At 40.7% G+C, this 13,872-nt stretch overlaps 1 protein-coding gene across 1 annotated transcript in view; it reads left to right on the top strand.

The window, feature by feature from the left end:
• The first annotated feature begins 4,074 nt into the window (after positions 1 to 4,074).
• eloa (elongin A) overlaps positions 4,075 to 13,872 on the top strand; it is a 51,445-nt gene continuing 41,647 nt past the window's right edge. The window contains exon 1 of the mRNA XM_048558032.2: positions 4,075 to 4,167. Coding sequence (XP_048413989.1) covers positions 4,093 to 4,167 — 75 coding nt within the window. The 5' untranslated portion in view covers positions 4,075 to 4,092. The remainder of the gene's footprint in view (positions 4,168 to 13,872) is intronic.

Raw genomic sequence — 13,872 nt, 5'->3', positions numbered from 1 at the left:
GTTCCCAAGTGGAATTTTGAGTTGCTGTTCCTGCAACTTTCAGGTGGCATCATTGTGGCACTGCAGGAGGCCCAGGATGGACATGTCGTCTAAGGAATGGGAGGGGCAGTTGAAATGGTTTGCGACTGGGAGGTGCAGTTGTTTATTGCGAACCGAGCGGAGGTGTTCTGCAAAGCGGTCCCCAAGCCTCCGCTTGGTTTCCCCAATGTAGAGGAGGCCACAACGGATACAGCAGACGTAGCATACAACCTCACCTCCCAGTTGCGAACCATTTCAACTCCCCCTCCCATTCTGCAGACGACATGTCCATCCTGGGCCTCCTGCAGTGTCACAATGCCACCTGAAGGTTGCAGGAACAGCAACTCATATTCCGCATGGGAACCCTGCAGCCCAATGGTATCAATCTGGATTTCACAAGCATCAAAATCTCCCCTCCCACCACTGCATCCCAAAACCAGTCGAGATCGTCCCCCCTCCCTAACCTGTTCTTCCTCTCACCTATTCCCTCCTCCCACGTCAAGCCGCACCTCCATTTCCTACCTACTAACCTCATCCCACCCCCTTGACCTGTCCGTCCTCCCCAGACTGACCTATCCCCTCCCTACCTCCCCACCGACACTCACCTCTACTGGCTCCATCCCCACCCCTTTAACTTGTCTGTCTCCTCTCCACCTATCTTCTCCTCTATCGATCTTCCATCCACCTTGTGCTCTCTCCCTACTTATTTCAGAACCCTCTCCCCCTTCCCCTTTTCTGATGAAGGGTCTCGGCCCGAAACATCTGGTTTTGTGCTTCTAAGATGCTGTTTGGCCTGCTGTGTTCATCTAGCTCCACACTTTGTTATCTCAGATTCTCCAGCATCTGCAGTTCCCATTATCTCTGAGCCAATTTAGCATTGCTCAGTAAAGTGGAACTGTTGAATATTCAATGTGCCTGTTCTGCTCTGAAAACAATTGCAAGAAGCACCTGTGGGGAGATTCTAGGTTTCTCCAACAGAAAACAGAAAGACTGATTTCACGAGAATGACCATGAAAATGAGGAGGTGCTAAAAGGTATTCCTGAGCTGGAAACACTACGGATACCTAAAGGAAAGAGATGGGTCTATAGCTGAAAGAAGGCCGAGACTCAACAAAACACACAGCACTGAACGAACAGCTAGTGTGTAGGAAGAGCGCAAGAAATCCAGAAATTTTTGGCAGTCATGAAGTGTATGAGTTCTTCAGTGCAGTCAAGACCATTTATGGCCCTAGCATCTCAGGACCTCCTGTTGTTGTTCTGAACTTCTGTTTCTGCAATGCAGGACATTTATTTCTCTTTCTTCTAAGATCTTGTAACTGCAGAGGCTGTGCCTGGGTACCTTTGTACCTAAATTAGCACTATAAGTAGCATCATTTAAACTTTTCATCATTTAAACTTTTCACTGTACTCATTTGAATATATGTGACAATAAAGTTAATTCAATTCAATACGCCACTAAAAGCTATAGATGGAGAGATGTTCATCAAGGACATAGTGACAGTTCACACTTTTTGGAAGGAGGACTTTGAGGATTTCCTGAATAAAGATTCGGTCTGGACATAAATTGATTGCTTCACATGGCATTCTACTCCCCATGACGTTACCACAGCCCTAGCCTGACATGACATTGAAAATTTCATACAAAAACTGAGAACAAATAGGCTACCAGAGTAGCCAATCACTGCCAAAATATTGAAATACAGCAGCAAAGCACTTTTGGCACAAGAAGATAACCTCATTTCCCTCATCTGGTAGGGGGACAGCATATCAGGGATCTTTGAGATGCCATATTATAAAAATTTCAAGAAAGAAAAAATGTCAACTGCAGTAACTGCAGAGGGGTTTCCCTGCTTAACATCATGGGAAGGTATCTGCAAGAATTCTCTTCAACCAGCTCTTCCCAATAGCCATATAACTTCTCCAGCTGTGATAATGTAGTTTTTATTCAAGACGAAAAGATTCAGGCGGACATGATCTTCACAGCGCGATAAATACAAGAAAAGTGCAGACAGCAGCAACAATTTTTATACGTGTTCTTCTTCCAATTCAGAAAGGCCTTCACCTCTGTCCGCAGAGATAGATTACAGAAGATCCTCATTAAATTTTGTTCTTGCATAAATTCATCAACATCCTCCACCTGCTGCACAATGACATGCAAGTCATGATCCTCCGCAAAAGACTCTCCACAGACCGAATATGAATGTAAGCTACTGTCAAGTGATGCTGCGTCATTATGCCAATACTCTTCTCTATTTTGCTCCCTGCAACACTCCACTCCATATTCCAAAAAGCTTCTTGCTGGTCTGGAACTAATCTATAAGATGAGTGGGGACTGTTAACTTGCATCCCTCCAGTCTAAAATCAAAACCTCTGTCATTGAGGTGCGGTATTCAGAAGATGCCTGCATGTGTGCACCATACTCTGAAGCTGAGATCCTAACCATCATCAATGTATTCATGGAGGCTTGAGAGAATGGTCCTTAAGCTAAACTTCAAGAAAACAAAGGTCCTTTACCAGTCTGTAGAAGATTATCCCCACAACTATCAAAATCCATGGTAAATCATGGGACAATGTGAATCAATTTTCATATCTGAGAGCCTCTTCTCAGTGAGGGCAGATATAGACGATGAAATTCAATATTGTCTCTAATGTCCCAGGACTGGAACAGAGTATTTGATGATGAATATCTCAATCACAACACCAAGCTCATAGGTTACACAACAACAGTATTTCCAGTCCTCATGCATGTATTGGAGATGTGGACAATGTACGGCAGATATTGCAAATGCCTTGAGAAATATCATCAGTGAAACCTCCAAAAAAATCCTGCAAAATTAATTGTGTCTTTTCTTAGGCCAAAATCTCTGTCACTGCTTATAATGCACAGTTGTGCTAGGTAGGTCATGTTGTTTACACATGTAACACAAGATTCTAGAAAAAAATGACTTATTCTGAACTTTATATGGCAAGTTGATGCAGATACAATAGCAACATTTAAAAAGCATTTGGATAGGTACATGGATGGCAAGGGTTTAGGGGGATATGGACCAAGTGCGGCAATTGGAACTAGCTGAGTGGGCACCATGGTCAGCATGGACCAGTTTGAGCCAAAGGGCCTGTTTCCATGCTGTATTACTCTGTGACTCCAAGACTAAATGATTACCAGGAAGGCAGGCGAAATGCTTAAAGGATGTCCTCAAATTATCCCTGAAAAACTGTGACATCCCCACTGATACTTGGGAATCTCTCTCCCATAATCACACGAAGAGAAGAAACACCCATGAAGGTGTCATTCTGTTTGAATTTCCTTTGAACAGAGGATACAGCATGCAGAAATTTCAACATACCAAACAGCCTATCCTCAAATACCACCTGCCTATCCGTGGCAGGCTGTATGGACCTAGCAGCAAACTGTTTAGTGGCCTCAAGATCCCCAGCTTCATAGTGGAAGACAGTCATCCTCAGTCTCCAGGGACTGCCTAAGGGGAGATGCAGAGTCACAACAGTAATCTAATTCTTGTTCTTCTTAAAATCAAACTGTTTAACAACAACTTACTACATGGAGAGGTTTTTGTTAGTTATTAATAAAAAAAATTATAGTAATAATTTCTATATAGGAATAAATCTAGCTTTCATGTATCATTAATATGTTTAATCAAATGTACTTATTTCTATTATTATCAGCTGCAACAACAACTTGTATCTATACAGCACCTTTAAAAATGTCACAGGCGGATTTAAAGTAAAATTGGACATCCTACCGAATTTTCTATAATTCCACACGATATTAGGGCATGTCGTCAGAGGTCAGAAATCACACGACACTAGGTTACAGTCCAACAGGTTTATTTGAAATGGGAATTAGCAATTTAATACTTTCGTGTACATGGATATTTTTGGATTGGCCGATGGTAAACTCAATGATAAACACAAAGTGGAAGTTGCTGAGCCACACGTCAAATTAAGATGGAGGTTGTGAATAAGGTCTATCAACTACAACGGGCAGCTATTCAATTCCAGGTTGAATGTGTGGAAGCACTTCCGGGTGGTTGCTGGGCCAGAGACGGTGGGATCATGGCTGCTGACGGGTTGCAGGAGCAGGTTTTAAAGCTGCAGACTCGCTTGTCAGAGACTCAGGAACCGAAGAAGGTAAAGAATCGCCAGTTACAGGATTTCTAAACTATCTCAGAGATTCACGGTGGAGGCACAACTCGAGAAACAGAGTAACGAATCTTACCACGAAGACATTTGACTAAACACCTGGAAAGCCAATGCTTGACCCATTGAATAACACACAGTGCGAGCGTTGGGGAATCCGGGGTCAGGCCATTGCCTGGATGTTTATCTTTTATCTGAGGTGTTAATCAACTTGTTTTAATAAATTTATGTCTTTAATTTCTATCCGTAGAAAGCAAAAATACGCCCGTGTCTTCACTCTGTTGTGAGTGAAAGTGATGACATTGCATTCTTTAGAAGTCCCGATTTATCTGAATTAAATAGAACTGCTCAGTACATTTAAGAGAACAGAAATGTTTTGCTGCCACGCTGACTTTAAATGTAATACTTGTAATTTTTTTATTTTACAAACCATCAGGAACACTTTTTCGTGAGGTTAATTCAAAGTTATTTTTAAATATTGGTAATGAATAATTAAGTGATGGGCAATGGATAGAGTAAATGTATGAAATGGCGTTAGCAGATAATTTTGATATCCCTCTGCAATTAGTGATCTCAAGAATGTAAGTTATGTATAAGGGAAGTAGTGCGGACAAGTAGTACTTACTTCTGGTGTGGAATTTTCTCTTTTAAGAATGTTGATTGCTTAGTTGAATTCTGATGATTTTTTAAAAAAAAATTTGAATTATTGGATGTTATATCGGTTTTCCAGTTTGTTCGGTGTTTGGTGTTGGGTGCTGAGCAGCAGGCTCTCTGGCCTTGCCTCTCATGTAAATATGAGGTTCATTGAAAAATCTGCTGATGTCGTAACTTGTACCACTTGTATTCAGTTGTCACCTCTTGGCTTGCTAACCAGCTTCTGGTTAAGCAATACCTTAATTTTCAAAATTTCATCGTTGTTTTCAAATCCTTCAGTAGCCGAGACTCTCCCTTTGATACAATGTAATCCAGCTCCACAATCCTCTGGGAAATTTCACGTTTCTTTAATTCATGCCTCTTGAGCCATGCTTTTAGCTGCAAGACATTTAACTTGGGAATTCCTTTCCTAAAACCCTCTGATTTTAATCCATCTGTCTTTGTTTAAGATGCCTTTAAACCAGAGTTCATTGACCAAACATTTGACATTTGTCCCAATTTTTTTTGGTGTAGCTTGGTGTCCTTTTTTTTAAAACACCAAAATACCTCGAAAGTGCCTTAATGTTTTGTTATGTTAAAGGTTCTATATAAATGCAAATTGGCTTTGTAAAGGGCAATTATTTCCAGCTTTCTCTAATCAAAGGACAATGTGATGTTATAACAACAGCTTGCCACAGTTGGATCTCTCTAAGATGTGGCAGAATGGGAAGCTTCTGTATAAAGGTAAAAGTTTTAACTCTTAAAATCTGTGCTGTTGCAACTGGATTTCAATTTGCCTTTATTTTGGAGTTTCTGGTTGGTTCTCTGCTTATTTCTGTGGTTTCTGTTTGTCAGAAATTGCAGATTAGACCCGCCACCCCTTTGAAGTTGATTTCTTTGATTCAAGTCTGGCCTATCTAGATGTAGTACGCTTATAGCTGTATGTTCTAATTTACAACCAGATTGCATCCTGATGCAGATTGGCGTTAGAAACCATACAATGCTACAATATGTTGTAAATAGGGGATAAAAATCGATTTAATCCTAAACTAAATTTAATCTGCCATTGAAAGGGTAATGTTTTAATCGACTGTATGGATGCTTCTGCTCAGTCCTAGTCCGAATCCTCACTCCTCAGCAGGACAGCTGGCAATGTGGGAGCCAAAGTGTATTGTAACAATTTCAAATATGTCTGCATCTATGCTTAAAATAATATAGCCATTTTGGGGATGTACCAGTAGTCCCTAATGGACATTGAATCATTACAGTTTCAACAAGAAAATTCAATGGTCACTTAAGTGGTTCTATGTGCCCTGGGGGTAATCTTGTAATTTCAATATATCTCTGATTTGTGAGGTCATTTTGATTACTATAGCAGACCCTTTGGTCGATCTCGTCCATGCTAACCAGATATCCTAAATAAATCCAGTCCCATTTACCGGCATTTGGCCCAAGCCCGCTAAACCTTTTCTATTCATATACCTATCTAGATGCCTTTTTGAGAGTTTTGCAAAGCTAGTATTGGTAGTCGTCCTGTAGTTGTAGTGATAAAATAGTGGTGGACTTCCATTCAGCTGTTAAACTGCTAAAGAAGACTTATTAGGCTGCTTCAAAAAACATTTAATATTCTTACATTTCTGTGCGACTGGAATTGCAAATGGGCTGGCCTAGTCAAGGGCAGTAGAATTATCTCTTTCAAAGAATATCAATGATCAGTTAGATATTTTATGGTGATCTGACCACTTTGAATTTTAATACAGTATGTTGTTTCACTGATTTCAGACTTTTAAAATTGAATTATTTGTGAACTTGCATTGTAAGGATTAATAATCCAGTGTTATAAACATTACACCAGGTAACCTATGATGAATATTGTAGGTTTTACTTCCAAACTTAGTGTGTAGCCTTGGCTCAGCTAGAATGGAGACTAAATGTTTTCCACGAGAGTGGGCAGTTATTTAATTTGGGACTGATGAACATCGTAACCAGATCCTGGAGTAGAAGAAATGGGTGTATTTGTAAATTCCTTGTAACATGAAAATATTTTAACTCATTGTTCTGATACTGACTTTAACTTCTCACTACAAAGTAGTCAGTCAAAAGTTTTGAAGTTTTGTTTAATGAAAAGTCGTTGGCCTCAAACATTAACTTTAGGCAGCATCCATTCAGTCAGAATAGTGTGCTGAGTATTTCCAGCATTCTGTTTTTAGTAAATGGATTTTAGCATTGTTTAGTTCTATCTTTATTATTGGATACTTTCTAAATATAGATGAACAAAAGTTATCCACGTGTGAATACTTGTCCACAAGGGATCCCTTCAGCAGCTGTATTTGTGAGATTGCTTTATTGAAAAATTATGGTTGCCAATTTAGACTGAATAGGTGAAATCCTGGTAAATATCTGTCTGGTTGAAGTGTAAAATGGCTTTATATTATCCCAATTACTCCAGTTTTTATAGAGAATTTATTCCTAGAAAATGGATTATTTTTCCAAAATTGAGCAGCAGAATAATGTAAAAAGGCAACTAGATAGCTAGGAAGAAATTGCAAGTTAGTATTCTGTCTGGGATACAGCCGGGATTCTGATGCCATTGGCACCTTTGATCCCAGGTCACATTATTATCTTTCACTTCTACTGCGGTTATTTTTGTACAGTCACTGGAAAGAACGTTTTTTGAAGTGCAAGATTGCTATTATTTCCAATTGACAATCAGTTTAAAAAAAACTTTCTTAATTAATTTGCAGGGCATACACTCTCTATTTATTATCACTTTAAGTATAATAAAAGAGAACTTCCCAGATGACCCAAATAAGTAAGATAATGACAAGATTTGTTCTGACAGACTCAAGAAAAATGTGGTAGGGTTAACGCCCTAAGATTCAACTGTTTCTGAACCAGTTGATATGAATAGTTACGAATTAAATTTCATAACCCTGGTAAGCTGGGAAAGGGAAACTCGCTGTCTTTCTGCCCTGCTTTGTTATCCTGGGACGTCTCCTGGATGTACATGTAGATATCAAGTAATGTTTTGGCTGTGTGTGTTCCCTCGTTAAGTCACCTGTTGACAACTCTCGCTCTCTGAGCATATGTGGAAGTCATGTTTTCTAAGAAATGCGTCATCTGCTTGTTATTCTAAGTAAAATGCACTGCTTCACACTTACTGATATTGAAAATAGTTTGACAATTAAATTACCATTCTGTAAGTTCGTTAATATCGACTTGTACTTTTTCACTGTCTCCTTCATTACTAATGATATTCCCCAATTTGGAGTTTTCCATAAGTTATGAATCCAAGTCATTTTTAAACCTACTAAACAAGAGTTGTCCTGCATGGATCTTCATGGAGCACCACATCCACTTTTAGCCCATCTGACTGACAGACTTCTATTTTCTGTTTTGACTGACATGGAAAGAGTCCAGAGATAATGGGAACTGCAGATGCTGGAGAATCCGAGATAACAAAGTGTGAAGCTGGATGAACACAGCAGGCCAAGCAGCATCTCAGGAGCACAAAAGCTGACGTTTCGGGCCTAGACCCTTCATCAGAGAGGAAAGAGTCCTGATTGAGTTATCTTCCAGTGCTTCAGTTTTGTTCCTTGTTTACTTGTGCATTATCTGAGTTCCATGGCTGACACACCGGGGTTCATGGGAAGGATGGTTTATCTCACCCTGCAAGTCAATGTGCTCACATCCGTGCTTCCTTTTTCGAGCCTTTTAAATTATAACTGTGTCTTCCTGCTTAAATTTGAAGTGCCTGTAGGCTTTTCCATTTGAAATAGGAACTACTTTGAACATTCATGTGGAAAGATAATCTCTACCATATAAATCTAGTTGGTTTGTTTATTCTGATGAGATTTTTGGATGTTCAAGCGGTGAGGGTGCCAGGAATGGTCGAGACCTGGCGTTGCACCATTTGTTGAGTGGCCCTTGTTTCCTTTGGGGTACTCCAGCAAAACAATGAACAGCTGCTTGGATTGAGTGATCAAATCCTCTTGCCAAGCTTTCAAGGCAACAATTTCTACACAATTGGTCAATAAAACTATTTACACCATTGTATTGGAAGCTCTATCATGCTGTAGCATTACTTGTATATACTTGGAGAGAAGAGGTAGTCAAGAGAGCTGGTCTTCAACTGCTCTTCTTGGCTAGCTGGAAGATTCAGACATACTTTTCTCTTGATTTTGAAATGGGGCACAAGGACTCCTAAGAAAAGCTAGTTTTGAACTTGTAGTGGCGTCGAGTTTACTGGTATGAACTGGACTGTAAGTTTTTATTGAAATAATTTTCTGTGTTTTATTGGAATATTTTTAAATATGTTGGAAATATTTTATAAACAGAAGCTGATCAGTACTGTGTTTCCTGCTATTGTAGTTGCCTTGACATTCTTTAATGGAGAAAAGTTCCTGAAAGCTAGAGTCAGGAAATATAACCTGGCTTCCGTTTTCTCAGTATTGTAAACAAATTTAAAAATCTCTTGCAGAACAGGTGGATATTAGAACATTCCAAAGACATTTGGACAGGTACACAAATGGGAAAGGTTTGGAGGGATATGGGCTAAGTGCAGGCAAATGGGACAAGTTAAATTTGGGATACCTTCTCGGTATGGATGGGTTGGACTGAAGCATCCGTTTCTGTGCTGTGTGACACTATGACTCTATGATTCTGTAAGTATTAGGTGATCTTTTTTTTAGAAAGTAGTACAGAGTTGCAGTTCTCTAGCTGCTTTCATGACCTCAGGTGGCCATAAGCATTTTACAGCCAGTGCAGTACTTTTAGAAGTATAGGTACTGTTGCAATTTGGGAAATGTGGCTGTCTATTTGTATCCAGCAAACACCCATAAACAGTAATGTGATGATCAGATAATCTATTTTTTAAATAATTGTTGACTTGAGGAAAAAGCAGTGGCTAGATTAATTTAAAATCAATTTGGGAAGACAAGTGATGTACCAAACCTGAAGTATCAGTATCGATGAGTCCCTGTCGTACTCTGCTTACAGAGATTAATGCTATGGGGATATTTTCATTACCTGGATTTGATTGTGAAGATAGTTACTTCTATCTAGTTTCTTACTAAAAATCTGTGATACTCAGACTCATTTGAAGCAATGCTATGTTGTTTAAACAGCTGATTTTTAAATGGTGTACAGTATGTTAAAGGACAGGAAACATTGATTAAGAAGCAAGTTTTAAAGCTGTAATTCTGTTTGTGTTTTGTGCATAGCACTGTTACTGTTCTTAAAAGCCAAATTTTTGTGCATTTTAAAAATTAATATTGTCACAGCTGTGGTATCAGAAATGATTTATTGCTGAAATATAAACAATTATTAATAAAGATTCATTAATCACTTGATATTAAATGCCACCATTTCAGAAGAGGCAATTATGCCTTTGACTTTTTGATTTTGTGTAGTATTAATCGAGAAACATTTTTAAAATTCTGTTTAATGTTTCCAGATTTTTGACAATTTAATTTGCTTTTTGCACTGTTGAGGTGTTGGATGTGGATACAGTTACAATGTTTAAAAAACATTTGATGCATGAATAGGAAAGGTTTGGACGGATATGGGCCAGGAGCAGGCAGGTGGGACTAGATTAGTTTGGATTATATTTGGAGTGGACGGGTCGGACCGAATGGTCTGTTTCTGTGCTGTGAGACTATGACTTTCCATTGTTCACCAGGCCCTTTTCTTGTATTCACTTGTGGGATGTGGGCATTGCTGGCTGGCTACCATTTATTACTGATCCCTAGTTTCCCTTGAGAAGGTGGTAGTGAACTGCCTTCTTGAGCTGCTGCAGTTCATGTGCTGTAGGTAGATCCGCACTACCCTTGGGGAGGGAATTCCAGGATTTTGACCCAGTGACAGTGGAGGAACAGTGAAAGATTTTCAAATCGGGAAGGTGAATGGCTTGGAGGGGAACTTGCAGCTTGTGGTCCCATTTAACTGCTGCCCTTGACCTTCTGGATGGAAGTAGTCATGGATTTGGAAGATGCAGTATTAAAGATCTTTGGTGAATTCCTGAAGTGCATCTTGCAGACAGTAGTAGCAGTGTGTACTGAGCATCAGTAGTGGAGAGATTGGATGCTTGTGCATGTAGTGCCAGTGAAGCAGGCTTTTTTGTTCTAGATAGTGTCAAGCCTCTTGTCATTGGAGCTGCACCCATCCAGGCAAGTGGAAAATATTCCATCACAGCCCTGACTTTTTCCTTGTGTATGACAGGCTTTGGGGAGTCAGGAAGTGAGTTATTCGTGGCATTATTCCTAGTCTTTGACATGCTCTTGTAGCCACTGTGTTTATGTGGTGATTCCAGTTAAGTTTCTGCTCAATAGAGGAAACCAACACTGCCCCCCCCCCTCCCCGGCCAATGTTGATAGTGGGGTTTCAGTGATAGTAACCCCATAATGTCAAGAGGCGATGGTTAGATTGTCTCTGTCTCTGTCTCTGTCTCTTACTGAAGATGGTTGTTTCCTGGCATTTGTGTGGCATGAATGTTATTTGCCACTTGTCAGCCCAGTCCTTGACTTTGGTCTGATCTTGTTGTTGTATTTGAACATGAACTGCTTCACCATCTGAGGAACATTGTGCAATCATTGGTGAACATGCTCACATTTTAACCTTATGATGGAGAAAAGGTCACTGATGAAGAAGCCTAGGACACTGCCCTGAGGAACTCCTACAGAGATGCCCTGGACTTCAGGTGGCTGACCTCCAACAGTCAAACCCATCTTCCAATGTGCGAGGTATGATTCAAACCTCTGGAGAGTTTGCCTTCTGATGTCCAATGATTCCAGTTTTCCTACGGTTCCTTAATGCCATTTTTGGTTGAATGCAGCCTTGATGTCAAGAACTTTGACTCTCACCTCACCTCTGGCATTCTACACTTTTGTCCATGTTTGAACCAAAGCTGTAATAACGGCAGGAGATGAGTGGCTCTGTGGAACCCAACTGGGCCACACTGAACAGCATCTACTGAGTAGAGGCTGCTTGATAGCACTGTTATGACACCTTCCTTCTCTTTACTGATCATTGAAAATAGGCTGATAGGGTGGTAATTGACCACATTTAGATTTATCGTGCTTTTTGTGTACAGGACATACCTGGGTAACTTTCCACATTGCCACATAGATACTAGTATTGTATCTATACTGGAAGAACTTGACTCGGGGAGTGGCAAGCTCTGGAACACAAGTCTTCAGTACTATTGCCAGAATGTTGTCAGGGCTCATAGCCTTTACAGATATCCCACTGCCTCTAACTGTTTCTTGATATTATGCAGAGTGAATTGAATTGGCAGAAGACTGGCATCTGTGATTCTGGGTCCACTAGAGGACATCAAGATGGATCATCCACCTAGCACTTCTGACTGAAGATTGCTACAAGAGCTTCAGCTTTATCTTTTGCACTGATATTGGAACCCTTCAATCATTGATAATGGGGATATTTATGGAGCCTCATCCTCCAACGAATTGTTTATAATTGTCCACAACCTTTTACAACTAAATGTGGCTGGACTGTACAGTTTAGATCTGATCTGTTGATTGTGGGATTACTCAGCTTTGTCTATCACTTGCTGCTTGGTAAACAAGTACTCCTGTTTGGGAGCTTCACCAAACAGACACACCACATTTTTAGGTAAGCCTGGTACTGCTCCTGGCATGCCTTCCTGCACTCTCCGTTGAAACAGGGTTGATTGCCTGGTTTGATGCAATGGTTGAGTACGGAATATGCCAGGCCATGAGATTACAGGTTATGCTGGAGTACAATTCTGCTGTTGTTGATGGCCCATAGCACCTCATGGTTCCCAGTCTTGAGCCACTAGAGCTGATCAAAGTCTGTCCCATTTGACATGTTGATAGTACCACACAACACAATGGCGAGTCTTCTCAATCAGAAGGTGGGATTTTGTTTCCACAAGGACTTGACTCAGTCTAGCAACTAATTCCTTTAGGATCTCACCAGCTGAAGCAGAGCCACCCTGGGTAGTGGGCATTGAAATTCCCCACCCATAGTACATTCAGTGCCCTTACCACCCTCGGTGCTTCCTCCAGGTATTGTTCAGCATGCACAAATACTGACTCATCAGTCAAGGGAGGATGGTACATGGTAATTAATTGGAGATTTCCTCGCCTATACGTAATTTGAAGGTGAGACTTCATGGGATGGACTCCCAGGGCAACATCCTACTGACTGTATACCACTGTGCTGCCATCTTTTTTGAGCCTGTCCTGCTGGTGGAATGGAACATATCAAGGGATGGTGATGGTGGTGTCTGGGACATTGTCTGTAAGATATATAACTATACTTGACTACTGTGAGACAGCGCTCCCAATTTTGGCACTATCCCCAAAGTTAATGAGGAATTTGCAGGGTTAACAGGGCTGTTTTTGCTGTTGTCTTTTCTGGTACCTAGGTTGATGCCAGGTGATCCATACAGTTTTATTTTTGTTGAAAGTTTGTAGCGATTGCTACAACTGAGTGGCTTGCTAGGCCATGTCAGAGGGCAGTTGAGAGTCAACCATTTTGCTTTGGGTTTGAAATCACATGTCATAGAATTGTAGAATCCCTCCAGTGTGGAAGCAGGCCATTCAGCCCATTGAATTTATACCAAAACTCCGAAGATCATTCCACCTAGACCCATAACCCCTTCCCTAGCCCTGTAAACCTGCATTTCCCACAGCTAATCCACCAACCCTGCACATCTTCAGACTGTGGGAGGAAACTGGGGAACCCACCTGAATATGGGGAGAATGTGCAAACTCCACACGACTGCCTTTGGGGGATGGGGAGTGGGGCGCTGGGAATCGAACCCAGGTCCCTGGCACTGTGAGGTAGCAATGCTAACCACTGAGCCCCTGTACCACCCGTACAGTTTAGGCCAGACCAGGTGAGGATGGCAGATTTCCTTCTCTGAAGGACATTAGTTAGCTGGATAGATGTTTCTGACAATAGCTTCATGGTTAACAGTAGATTCTCATTTCAGGATTTTTAAAATATTGAATTTAAAATTCCACCATTCACTCATTTTGGGATTTGATTCTGGGACCTCAGAGTATTAGCTAAGTT

This window comes from Stegostoma tigrinum, chromosome 24 (genome assembly GCF_030684315.1).
Source record: "Stegostoma tigrinum isolate sSteTig4 chromosome 24, sSteTig4.hap1, whole genome shotgun sequence".
Taxonomy (NCBI): Eukaryota; Metazoa; Chordata; class Chondrichthyes; order Orectolobiformes; family Stegostomatidae; genus Stegostoma; species Stegostoma tigrinum.
This window is presented reverse-complemented; position numbering and strand designations above follow the sequence as displayed.